Source organism: Sus scrofa, chromosome 6 (genome assembly GCF_000003025.6).
Source record: "Sus scrofa isolate TJ Tabasco breed Duroc chromosome 6, Sscrofa11.1, whole genome shotgun sequence".
Classification (NCBI taxonomy): domain Eukaryota; kingdom Metazoa; phylum Chordata; class Mammalia; order Artiodactyla; family Suidae; genus Sus; species Sus scrofa.
Genome location: NC_010448.4, coordinates 145532313 through 145545798, shown reverse-complemented (window position 1 = coordinate 145545798; position 13486 = coordinate 145532313). Strand labels below are relative to the sequence as shown.

Below are 13486 nucleotides of genomic sequence, written 5' to 3'. Positions count from 1 at the left end.
ATATAAGGGTATACTAACTAACTTCTGTGACTGTAAGATCACCAACTGTTATGAAAAGTCAAACGACCTCAAAAGCAGCTCTGAAAAACTGGAAACAAACACCTAACAGTAGAAAACTAACCAGCTGATTAGACTATGATACAGTCATACAATGAAATATGATGCGGCCACTAAAAATGTACCATAATACTGATTGATACGGAAGACGTGCATGAAACAGTACTGATGAAAACTATAGGTAAGAAAACATTATATATTATCACTCTCTTATTTTTCTCTCATAGTTAAGTGTGTACATACACACACACACAAAAGGTTATCTATCAAGACAGTGCTTCCCATTTGATGGTGGAATTAAGAGAGATTTACATTTTCTTCCTCTTGCTTATCTATGTTTTCTACTACTTCTATTATAAATATGTTATTTCTGTGATTTCTTTCTTTTTCAATTTGATTGCCGCATGCTGCGGCTTGATATAGGGTCTCAGTTCCCAGACCAGGGACTCACCCAGGCCACAGTGGTGAAGGCACCGAGTCTTAGCCACTAGACCACCAGGGAACTCCCTGTGCAATTTGTTCAAAGCTAAAAATGTTTTAAATTCAGTAGCTGCACTCAGGTCTGAAATGCAGCACTAAGTCTCTAGGCCCACATGATTCGTTTTCAAAAGACCATGATTACAAGCAGTTCTGAAATTACAGGTAATAAAACTCATGATTTATTAAAAGCATCACATTGTGCCCTACTGCCTTGCAGATAGACCAAAGAACCAACTGCTTATGGCCACCACAAGCATCAATGGGAAGGTGTGCCTAAGGCAACAAGAAAAAGGTCCTAGTAGGACAAAATAAACTTTAAAACATGTAGAGATGCCTACACACACACATACACACACACACCATCCAGACAGCTGACAAATGCAAAACTGTTGTTTTTCTTTTTACTTGTAAACAGTTTTGAATATCTTTTCCCTTTCTTAAACAGAGCGCAACGACTAAAATTTCATTTAGGACATCATTGTAATCATGTCATTATTGTATTGTGTTCTTATTAATGTTGTCCATTTTTGAGTAGTTCCATCTGACTTTTATAGTTTTCCAGTTTCTCTTACTAGGTAGCTGACCTTTCATACTGTTGCTAAGCCTCTGCCTTTAGATAGGATTTTTGCTCCTACTCCATGAACTATGAAAAGCAGATCAATATACTTCAAGTTCTCAAACAAATAAGTTATGTCATTTCTGAGGGAGGGACTGAAGGGCTCCCCCGGGAATAAAATACTCAGTAGCCCTCTTTGCTTTTTTCTAGGTTCTAGGATGCACCCTAGACTATACTGTCCAGTACAGTAGCCCCTGGCCAAATGCAGCAATTTCAATGAATTGTAATCACACCCAACTACTAGCTCAGTTCCTCACCTGTGCCTGTCACTATTCAAGTGCTCGACAGCTCCATGTGGCTGTGGCTACCATTAATGGACGGCAGAGATAACAGATTTCCAACTTCACAGAACTGTAAGGGACAGTACTATTTTAGACATCTCAGGCTGTTGGACAAATGAAATGCTATCACCACTACCAATTTTCAGCAAAAGGACTGAGGGAAAAAAAAAAAAAAAAACATAGAGTAAAACTAAATCTCCAACAGCTCCCTTTATTTAATCACAGCTTCCATTTGAATGCAATCATTATACAGAGTCGTCATGGAAAACGAGCAGAGAACAAGACATAAAAGTTATATTTAAAGAAAACTTGTTGAAAATAATCCATACTGAATTGACAGAACATTGTAAACTAACTACAGTTAAAAGAAATCTGGAGTTCCCGTCGTGGTGCAGTGGTTAACAAATCTGACTAGGAACCATGAGGCTGGAGGTTTGATCCCTGGCCTTGCTTGGTGGGTTAAGGATCCGGTGTTGCCGTGGGCTGTGGTATAGGTCAGAGATGCAGCTCTGATCCCCCACTGCTGTGGCTCTGGCATAGGCCCCGATGGCTACAGCTCCAATTAGACCCTTGGCCTGGGAACCTCCAAATGCCAAGGGAGTGGCCCTAGAAAAGGCAAAAAGACCAAAAAAAAAAAAAAAACCTTAAAAAAAATTTTAGGAGTTCCCGTCGTGGCGCAGTGGTTAACGAATCTGACTAGGAACCATGAGGTTGCGGGTTCGGTCCCTGCCCTTGCTCAGTGGGTTAACGATCCGGCGTTGCCGTGAGCTGTGGTGTAGGTTGCAGACGCGGCTCGGATCCCACGTTGCTGTGGCTCTGGCGTAGGCCGGTAGCTGCAGCTCCGATTGGACCCCTAGCCTGGGAACCTCCATATGCCACGGGAGCGGCCCAAGAAATAGCAACAACAAAAACAACAAAAAGACAAAAGACAAAAAAAAAAAAATTTTTAAAAAGAAACCATACTGTCCTTACTTCTTCTAGGTTATTCAAAATGAACATTTTCTGAGAATAATGAAAATTAGTGGGATTGCTATGCATTCTAAGGTTTCTTTCTGGAGAAGGCAAAGCCCCCCATCAAGATGACACAAACTCTATACTTATACTACTATCATGTTGGCAGGACATTTGCATCTATGATCTGAACCCCCCAAAAGAGACCTGAAGTAGTTTCAGAACTGCTGTACATATGCAACAGAGCCACATGAAGACTAAGCAGATACAGTCATCTAACTGAAGAGAACACATGGGTAGGAACATAAGATAAAGCCATGGTCAGTTACGAGACTTAATTATGAGATAAAAATACACCAGCTGCTCAGGAAAAACTATGATGACATCCACGATAAGCAGCTCATGTGGGTCTTCGCATGGGGCACATTACGACAGAAAGGACAATCCTATGATATGTAAAGCCAAGTTCCCCATAGCTTCTTACGATAATGCAATTCATTCCATAATGTAGTAACAGCAATGCGGCACAAAATGCTCAGCTTTATAATGGTTTGGCTTGAACTCAAAATGAAATCTGGTGTGTTTAAAAATTCAAGGTATATATTTTTTTTTTTTTTGTCTTTTTTGTCTTTTTGTCTTTTGTTGTTGTTGTTGTTGCTATTTCCTGGGCCGCTCCGGCGGCATATGGAGGTTCCCAGGCTAGGGGTTGAATCGGAGCTGTAGCCACCGGCCTACGCCAGAGCCACTGCAACGCAGGATCCGAGCCGCGTCTGCAACCTACACCACAGCTCACAGCAACGCCGGATCGTTAACCCACTGAGCAAGGGCAGGGACCGAACCCGCAACCTCATGGTTCCTAGTCGGATTCGTTAACCACTGCGCCACGACGGGAACTCCTCAAGGTATATTTTAGATGGACAAAGATATCTTTAAAGCCTTTGAGTGCACAGGCCAGTTGAAGGAAAACAGCTGGGTATATAAAGTTCATGGGTATGAGATCTGGGGCAGGGAACTTGGCATGTCCCCCAAGAGAGATTTTAATACTTCCTAAGTTTCCCACTAGAGTTGGCCCGTGGGTTCTGCACCTGAGAATTCAACCAAGAATGGATGGAAATATTAAAAAAAAAAAAAAATTCCAGAAAGTTGAATTTGCAACACAGGCAACTATTTACAGTATTTACATTGTATTTTACAACTATTTACACAGCATTTATACTGTATTAAGTATTATAAGTAGAGATGACTTAAAGCCTCTGGGAGGATGTGCACAGGTTACACATAAATACTACTCCATTTTATATGAGACTTGAGCATCTGCAGATTTTGGTAACTGGGGGAGTTCCTGGAGCCGACTCCTCATGGATACTGAGGGATGATGGTTTCTGTGGACAAATATACGAAGTCCACTCTTGTTCTGCAGCCTCTTCCAACCCACTTCCAAAATCTGCTCAAGGGCGCCCAGGTATTTCTCTTGTCCAGGTCCCTCACCAAGTCCTCTAGAACAGAGCCGTGAACATTTGTGACACTTTCTCTAATGAACACCCCTTACTTGCATCACTCTCCAACTCAAGGTCAACATTCACCCAGGCCCTTCCAGAGAAGCCAACAGTAAAATCTAATTGCTAATTAGAAAATGAAGTTCCTTACGGGAGCACCAAAGTACAGGCATTTTACTCTCAGAGATCCCCTCATCTTTCCGTTCTCTCTCAAGTATTTTTCTTTCTTCCCCACATTTCCCCGATGAATTGACATCACAACTCCCAACATGAGTAAACATCTCAGAGAAGCATTAGACTGCTACCTACCTTTGAATCTAATTTTTGTTTTACGTAGGCACCATTTGCTGCTGTCAGCACATCATTTATCAGAATAAAAACATATCCTTCCAGATCAAATGCCAAGTCAGAGCTGCAAAACATAAACAATACTTTAATAGCAACTAATACTTAAAGAACATGCATTCATTTTAAATAGATCAGAACTACAATATTTCCAAGAACACACCCTCATCTAGGTAAGGGAATATTAGGCATTTTATCGGCGACTGGTATTTCTTGGTTCCTGGTTACAGTGTGCAATTTCATAACCAACATGGCAGTCTTCAGAAATGAGAATCACAAACATTTAAACATAGCAATTAGCAATAAGGAACCATTTCAGTTAATAGCACACTGACCTGAATTCAAAGTCAGACGCTAAGAAGAAGCAACCAAATTTACCATTTCAAAACATCTAAAGGAGGCAGAAGGCATCAGAGCTCAATTTCACAGATAAAGAAACCAAAAGGAGAATGAAGTTGTTAATATGTCATTTTCCAAAGGTTCACACAGAAGGTAGAGCTGTCTTGCACAGGTGGCTCGGCCCCTGGGTGGAATTTCTGAAGCGCAGGTCATGGTCAGTTCAGAGATCAGGCTATTCCAGTATCTAAGCACAGAGCAGGACCTCCAACACTTGGAGTAATGGTCTAATGAGCCTGTTAGGTCTAACTGGCAGGCTAAGGGAAACCGAAGTTTTCGAGTATTTACTAGAGCACCAGGCACAAGATAAGAACTTAGTAAACTGAACGGAATAAAAATCTAGGAAGAGTGTGCCTTCAGCACATCTTTGCACCCTAGCTAAGACAGGGGCCCCGCATTCTGTGATTCTGCAAAGGTGCTATCTGTTTGTAGCTATACGAACTGGGACGGATTGCTGAGGAGCTCTGCGCTGCTGCAATTTCACGCACAACTACCTAACGCCACCCTCCTCCTCTCAGCAGCCTGCCAACCCTCTCACTCCAGACTCTCTTCCTCTCCATTTCTTTCTCAAGGCAAAAGGTCTAGTCAGATGAGGCTGGACCAGATAGTTTCTGCCTCAGAACCTTTTGCAGGCCAGAGTTAGCCTTGAGGAATCCCTGTTGTTTGGTTCAAAATTTTGGAACCCACCAGCTTCGATGAAATGCTTCAGAGATTAGTTTGGCACTTTTAAAAAGAAAGGTGGGAAGCACATAGAGGATTTTTCTCCAAGGAGGCACTATTACCTAGAGGAAAAAGTAGTCAGCTATATCACAAACAAAATTCTAGTAACTAATTATTCCTTTTTTTTTTTTTTTTTTTAGAATGAATTTCATTTGGAGATTTAGGGCAAAATAGAATTGATTTACAATATTCTCCCCCACCTATACTACAGGGATGAGGAAAGTAAATAAGCCAATTCGAGAAGAACACTGGAACCCCCAGATGGAAAATACAAGTCAGGCAGAATTTGCGGCATTAGTGAACCCATGCAGGCACGCTCTGGGCTGAGCAAGACACTGTAGAAGGCTTCTAGTCATCATTTCAATTTTCTGAGTCTTTGGGTATACACTTTCCCCATTTCTTTTAAAACTAAAACTTGGGGTAGGGACTGGGGTGGTTCAGGGGCTTGGGGTTAATAGATACAAACTCTTGCCTTTGGAATGGATTAGCAATGGGATCCTGCTGTGTAGCACTGGGAACTATGTCTAGTCACTTATGATGGAGCATGATCATGGGAGAAAATAGAATGTGTACATGTATGTGTAACTGAGTCACCATGCTGTGCAGTAGAAAAAAAAAACTGTATTGGGGAAATAACTATTAAAAAAAGAAGAACAAAAAAAGAAAGTAGATGTTTAGAAAAAACAAAAAAATAAAAATAAAAAAACTATATCTTAAGAACAATGGAAAAAAACTTTAATAATTTAATAGACTATCTACGTTATGGCATTTGTGATTCATCTCAGGTGAAGCCAAATAAAGCAAATCTATTATTTATTATTCCATAAAGGAAATAATTCATTATCATTTGCCTTTCCTGAGACACTATTTTCTTTAGCAGCATGCAAAGTAAAAAAATGCCATATGGTACATAAAGGCACATAGGCTCTAGAGTCAGGCACAGATTCAAACTCCAGCTCTGCTGCTTATTAGCTATGTAACTGTGAGCAAGCTATTGAACTTAGGTTTTATTTTCTCCAACATAAATAGGAAAATTGTACCTGTATCTTTCAGAGTGGTTGTGAAAAATATGTAAATATAATATATGTAAAATGCCAGTCACACTGTATGGCACACGGTATGTGCTCAATAAAGAGAACAGCATAATAAACTCTGTTACGTGACTATAACCTCTAAGAATCCCAGAATCTGATTTTGCCAGCCTTAATCTTAATAATAGGCGTAACTTTTTGAAGTCTTTCAGATATTTTTCAAAGATATAATTCCTCTTTAGCTTATAAAAATTATCTTTACCGGTAATGGATTATTTATTATCAATAACTACTGATAAGTTCTAATGTACTCTCATAGGTTTTATGCAGACCCACATCTTACCTGGCAGCTACAAACGCTCCAATAATCATTGCAAATACAGTCATCTTAATACCCCAAGAAAAAGTTTTCCTACAAAATAATTAAAAAATACATACGCATGGTTTTAGTTATTTGCAAAGACTCATTTTACAACATAGACAAGAAATACATGTTTTCTTTAAAAAAGCTATCCACAAATGATTCTAAGGAACTGGGTATTTAAAAAAAAAAAAAAAACTCTTTGATGAAGCAAAAACTTATTTTGTTATATAAATAAATATACTTATTTTTTCTTATTTTTATTTTTTATTACTGAATTTGAAATATTGATATCAGATTTCTTTAAATAAAAAATGGTCACATAGGAGTTCCTGTCCTGGCTCAGTGGTTAACGCATCTGATTAGCATCCATGAGGATGCATGTTCGATCCCTGGCCTTGCTCAGTGGGTTAAGGATCTGGCGCTGACATGAGCTGTGGTGTAGGCTGCAGACTCAGCTTGGATTCACATTGCTGTGGCTGTGGTGTAGGCTGGCAGCTACAGCTCCGATTTGACCCCTAGCCTGGGAGCCTCCAAATGCTGCGAATATGGCCCTAAAAAGCAAAAAAAAAAAAAAAGAAAAAAAAAAGTCACATCTATTTGTAGTACAAGAAGCCAAGTCATGAAAACTATCTGAAACCTAACTGATGTTTCTGACTCAACTTCTCACAGTGGCATCAATAGGTAAAGGAATTCCTGAAAGTGCATCTCTTGTTCAGCCAGGCTTTTACCTCTAATTCATAAACCTCTCCAACTACAGCTCCCATTAACTATCAACTCCTATAACAAAGGGAGAAAGTAACTGAAATGTCTCCAAAGATTAAGCAGGAACACCGCAAATAACTGTACTATCTTACACAGGCCGGGCACCTTATCAGGGTGATTAAAGTTTGTTAAAAGATTAGATATATTAGAAATTCAGCTCACTTGAGTAAAACTCCTTCAGCAAACATTGTAAACAGGATAGAGAACCTTCTCAGAACTGTAAACATTGGCAAGCTGCAAAAAAAAAAAAAAAAAAAAAAATTAGGTAAAACAAATTTAACAATTTTTTAACTAAGATTCTCCAAATTAGTATTTTAAAATAATGCTAATCTTTTTCCTTCCATTATGGAAATTCCATGCTTCTTAATCAATGACTAAATTAAACCCTTACTTCTCTCTAGAAGGAATTACTTGCAAGCCTGAAAGCGTTGTTTTTATAAAACGACTAAAAGTGAAAAACACCAAATAAAATGGTAGAGAACATACATCTATTATCGAAGACTAATAACAGCCACTTTTTAATTTTACTGTTTATTATATTAAACACCCTGAATAATAATCATATTAGTCTCTAAGAGAAAAGACCTCTTCTTTCTTTTCTAGACTGACCTCCCTTCCTACCCCCTAAGCATCAACCAACATCATGACAATCTTATCCCATGAAACATTCCCTGAGTGTCCTTTGGTGGAAGTAATTCTGTCTTCCTCTAAAATACTTCTCAGAATATTTTGCTTGCACTAGTCAAACATACAGCCTCTTGCAATATAGTTACTTCTGAATATATCTCATCTCACTCTCAAGTGCCTTATACTTAGCTGGCAGTACAAGATACAGTGTGCATGGATGGATGGAGAGATGACAACGGATGAAAAAGATCGAAGGCTATATACGAGCAGCACTTTGCAGCAGGTCTGCCTTTCTTTCCAGGTAGGTAATGAGACGGAAAAGGATGCCCCACCCACGATAAATCTGACTTCCATGGAAGCCTCTCCAGAGATATTATCATGGTAATTCTGGCAGGTTTCTTGGATTCGAGGAAAGGAAAAATGCTTGGTTTCGGACCCTCGGAGACCTCTCCATTCTGTTGTGCAATCATGCAGCATGCTAGGGGTTCAGCTCCTGTGGCAGTGTGAAGCCATGAGCCTGCTAAATGGTTTCCCTATGTGCATACTTTTTTTTTTTTTTTTTTTTGTCATTTTGCCTTTTCTAGGGCCGATCCCATGGCACATGGAGGTTCCCAGGCTAGGGGTCTAATTGGAGCTGCAGCTGCTGGCCTACGCCAGAGCCATAGCAACTCGGGATCCGAGCTGCATCTGTGACCTACACCACAGCTCACGGCAATGCTGGATCCTTAACCCGAAGAGCGAGGCCAGGGATTGAACCTGCAACCTCATGGTCCCTAGTTGGATTCGTTAACCACTGAGTCACAACGGGAACTCCTCCCTATGTGTATACTTTTAACATCTCATACACCAGATACATATACTTTCTAAGTGGAAAAGCCAAGCACTGGCAGGTTAAAGGGCAATAAGACGGTTGTTGTCATGGAGTAGAGAGCTACTGCTTCTTTCTAAAAGTGAAAATGCTGCTTCTACGGTCATGGTCATGGGTAAAATGTTAATCGTATTTCAAAAAGCTTCCATCTGATGTTATTTTAACGACTTGTTAAAAGAAAAACTACAAAAGTTCTCATATCCACCATCAATTTTGCTTGTAGAATTTGCCTAAAATATGATATTTATGAATTGCCCTAAAGAAGGGAAATCTCGGGGAGGAGTTCCCATCATGGCGCAGCAGAAGCGAATCTGATTAGGAACCATGAGGTTGTGGGTTTGATCCCTGGCCTTGCTCAGTGGGTTAAGGATCTGGTGTTGCCGTGAGTTGTGGTGTAGGTCGTAGATACGGCTTGGATCCAGCATTGCTGTGCCTCTGGCATAGGCCGGTGGCTACAGCTCCAATTCGACCCCTAGCCTGGAAGCCTCCATATGCCATGAGTGCAGCCCTAAAAAGACCAAAAAAAAAGAAATGAAATTTCAGAGGCCTCACATATCTCCTTCATTATTACAGGTCTGGAAAAACAACGAAAATCTCCCATCACAGTATTTTACGGCATTATAGGACTTCTAGCAACAAAGTGAGGGGAAAAAAATACTCAAACTCCTCTTTCTCTCCAAACTTGAAGAGATTAAACTAAAACCTTTGGTGTAATCTTTATTTAGTAACAGACGCTTTCTGATCCTTTCATTTTTCCAGAATCAATAACAATACGTTAAACAGTTAACATTCAAGAACAATTTTAAGAATACATTATGTTAACCTCACTAGTAAAATAAAGTTATCCATACTTCAGTTTCTTTGTGCTGAACAGTCCCGTGATTTGGTTCCCAAAATATAGTAGAGGTAGTGGAAACGTCTAGAAAATTTAAAAAGGGATAACAAAGCTCAATAATAAAGACAGCTAAAACAAGTCCTTTTCAAACAAAAACAGTTTTGTTTATATGATCAAATTCTTTCTACTTAAAACATAAGATTAGTTCTCATACACAATTCTGGCCCCCATGAAGCACCCAAACATTACTTATGGGTAAACGGCTCTAAGTAGAGAGAGGAAGGGAAGCATGGAGGGGGAAAAAAAAATATGAATATGATCAAACTATATGGGACAGCAACATCATTTGCTTCAAAACATGATAATGTAGAACCCATGGCTCTAATATCAGCAGAAAAAGGAAAAGTATTTCATTTTTAGGTGGAGTCAAGCAGACACAGACAGAGAACAAGAAAATAAACCCAAAGAATAATGAATGCTGGACACACTAGCTAGATGAGAAGGATGTAGAAAATGGTAGAGTTCCCGCTGTGGCGCAGCGGCAATGAATCCGACTAGGAACCATGAGGTTGCAGGTTCCATCCCCGGCCTCAGCAGGTTAAGGATCTGGCATTGCCATGAGCTGTGGTGTAGGTCACAGAGGCGCTTTGGACCCTGTGTTGCTGTGGCTGTGGTAAAGACCGATAGCTGTAGCTCGGATTAGATCCCTAGCCTGGGAACATCCATATGTCTCAGGTGGGGCCATAAAAAAAAGACAAAAAAAAGAAAGAAAATGTTAAATGGTTGTCATCCCAACAAGTGTTCATTAAAACAGAACATAAGATCAAGGGACTTTTTTTTTTCCTCTTAAATTTAAAGAGATCGTGGGACTTTTTAAAAACCTATTACAACATTCATTCTTTACCTTCATTAATCACCCACTCTGGATTGGGTGATTTCAAGACTGCAATTTTTAGGTATGTAAGGCACTGATAAAAATACATTTAGTGATTTCCGAAAATAAAGTTTTCCTTTTTTTTTCTTTTTTTACCTTTCGAGGTACATTTCTGTCAAAGTCTGGAAACTTGACTACTCTGAGTGCCTTTCCCACCCAGAGTACTGCCACTGTAGCCACCATCTGTAAACAGAGAACACAGATTCACTGTTCTACACATAAAGGCACACTCAGAAGTTCTAACGACACCAACCACGTAATGCTGAAGATTCCAACTAACCTGGCCAAGTCCAACACATAGTGAGGAGGGAAATCTACAAAAATGGTAGAGAGAAAAAAACAAAACAAAACACATGGTCAGCAAAACTCGAGCTCGCTTAATTCAACTTGCACATCGGCGACCTTACAGTGCATACTGATAGGAAACACAGCAACGTCTGCCCCTCGTCTGACAACCGGGGAGAAATATCCCTGCTGGTTGTCAGGCAACACCGCTGATTCTGTAGCCTCCGGCGGCCCCTTGTCTCATCTTGTCCAAATTCTACAATTTCAGTCGGCTGCCTGCAAAAGATTTTTCTTGGAAATAAAAGACATATCTCTTCAACGGTTTCACACCTTTAGGGGGAAAAAATGCTTCTGCCTCGGGGTCCCAGCGGCTGCATCACAGTCATCTTAAATGGGCTCGAGGATGAGTAGGTCCCCAGAGGCTGTCAGCCAATTCGGAGAACCGTGAAGTCCCAGACCCCGGGCCAGGCTGCGGGGAAGGGAGGGCATCCCTCAGCCGGCTCTCTGCCTGGCGTGCACAGAGTTAAAAAGTCACGAAGCAACTTCGCTCTGTGGTTCCGAAGGGCAAGGTTCCCCAAGGCGCTGCACAGTAGGCATGGCAGGCGCTTGCCCAAAGCGGCCCCGAACTCGCTCCGCGTTGTCCCGAGCTCCGCGCGGGGAGCCGGACCACAACGCCCGGCCGACGAGCCAGCCGGCTCCGCCGCTCCGGCCGCGTGTCAGCCGCCTGCCCGCCCTCCCCGGCTCCCGCCCAACTTTGTTCAGCTCCAACTTTGCAACCAAAGTCCAGGGAGCCCGCGCCCAGCGCCGCCGCCCGCTCCTCTCCGCGGCCTGGGCCGGCGCCGCCTCGGCCCTACCTGTAATTGGTGAGCACGCTCTTGTTGACGACCACGATCAGGAAGGAGCTCACGCCGTAAAAGCCGGCTGCCAGCAGCTTCAGGAACACGGTCAGCGTTTCGGCCGACGCCATCCCCAGCTCCTCCTCATGTCTGTGTGTGGAGGATTTCGCGGGGGCTTCTCCTTTAACCCGGGCATGCTGACGTCTATGAACTTCCGCCATGGCTGCGGCGGCGGCGACCGCGGCGGCGGCCTGCGAGGGGAGCGGCGAGCGGCGGGCAGCGGGGCCGAGCGGCTTGGGGGTCTGCGGCGGCAGCTCGCGGGGAACTCGAGGGCCGGCGCCGGTGCACTGAGCCGGCTGCGCTGGTCGCCTCGGCTCCCCGCAAGGCCGCCACCCGTCCCCGCCCAGGGGCAGGGACGCTGGGGTTTACCCGCCCGGGGACTTTGGTCGGGCATTGTGCAACGCTGGGTCAGAGGGTAGGGGCTGCGCCTGGCTCGGCCTGGGCACGGGTTGCAAAGTGCCTGCAGAACGGGCAGTGGCGACCCTGAGTCCAGGATGAAGAGGGAGAAGTAGCCTAGGGGAACCACTCGGGGACACCACGCGACAGTCAGCACCGCACAGTCGCGGAACTTAGCGGCTGCCTTGCGCCTGCGCGCGAGCCCGCGCTGGCTCTCTTAGTGCGGCGGGGTACCTGGAATAGGGAGGCTGGTGGCTAGGGAGCTGAAAGCCGTATTCTTTAGATAACTGCCGCAACACACACACACACACACACACAAATACAGACCCTCCTCCAGTCGGTAGGTAACAGGTGGCTTGGCTTGCCGAGTAGTTATTAGGGTGTGTGCGTCTAGACTCATTTTAAATGTTTTTGATCTCTCTTGCAGAGGGTCCAAGCCCTTAAAAAGAATCAGATGTGGATCAAGTGTAGACACTCAACAAATATTTCATTCTGCGTTGTCCCAGATTTCTTACGGTTTCTGAACCCAGAAAACACCAAACAATGCTGTCTTTGCAGGCCAAGGGAGATTTTTTTTTCCCCTAAAGTAAGGTATTGCCCTATCCAAAGTAGCAAGATAATCAAGTGGTTTGGGGATTGGTGAAAGAGCAAAGTGTTAGAGCTGTGTTCCAATTCTAGGATTCCTAGAAATGACCCCTCACTAGCTGTGTGCTCTTGAGCCAATTAGTTGATCTCTCTGAGCCTGCATCTCCCCATCTCCGGGTATAAAGCTAGTTTTCAGTAGCTTTCAGTGGTAGACATTATCGTATAACAAAAACAAATCATTATTATCAGCTTAAGTAAAATGATCTAATTTTAATATCAAAAAAGAAAAAGAACATCGAATTTATAAAAAAATTTTGTCTATATCTTTTAAATTTTTTTCCATATTGTAAAGTTGTGCTAAAATATTCATAGCAAAATTTACCATCTTAACTTGTTTTTTTGTTATGGTAAAATATGCATAAAGTAAAATTTATGATTTTAACACTTTTTGAGTGTATGATTCAGTGGCATTAAGTACATTCATACTGTTGTGCGTCTCTTTCCAACACCCTTCTCTAGAACTTTCTCATCATCTCAAACTGAGTTTATGTAACCATTGAA

General features: G+C 42.2%; 1 protein-coding gene across 2 annotated transcripts in view; it reads right to left on the bottom strand.

Moving 5' to 3' along the window:
• The window catches only part of SLC35D1 (solute carrier family 35 member D1), a 63470-nt gene extending 50271 nt beyond the window's left edge, over positions 1–13199 (bottom strand). The window contains exons 1-7 of one of the 2 annotated variants that reach the window (XM_003127939.6): positions 11903–13199; positions 11044–11077; positions 10860–10946; positions 9846–9913; positions 7662–7733; positions 6717–6785; positions 4191–4293 (exon numbers count right to left, since the gene is read on the bottom strand). In XM_003127939.6, the coding sequence (XP_003127987.5) occupies positions 4191–4293; positions 6717–6785; positions 7662–7733; positions 9846–9913; positions 10860–10946; positions 11044–11077; positions 11903–12105 (636 nt within the window). In that variant the 5' untranslated portion in view covers positions 12106–13199. The remainder of the gene's footprint in view (positions 1–4190; positions 4294–6716; positions 6786–7661; positions 7734–9845; positions 9914–10859; positions 10947–11043; positions 11078–11902) is intronic. The other variant, XM_021096493.1, reaches the window with a different exon arrangement.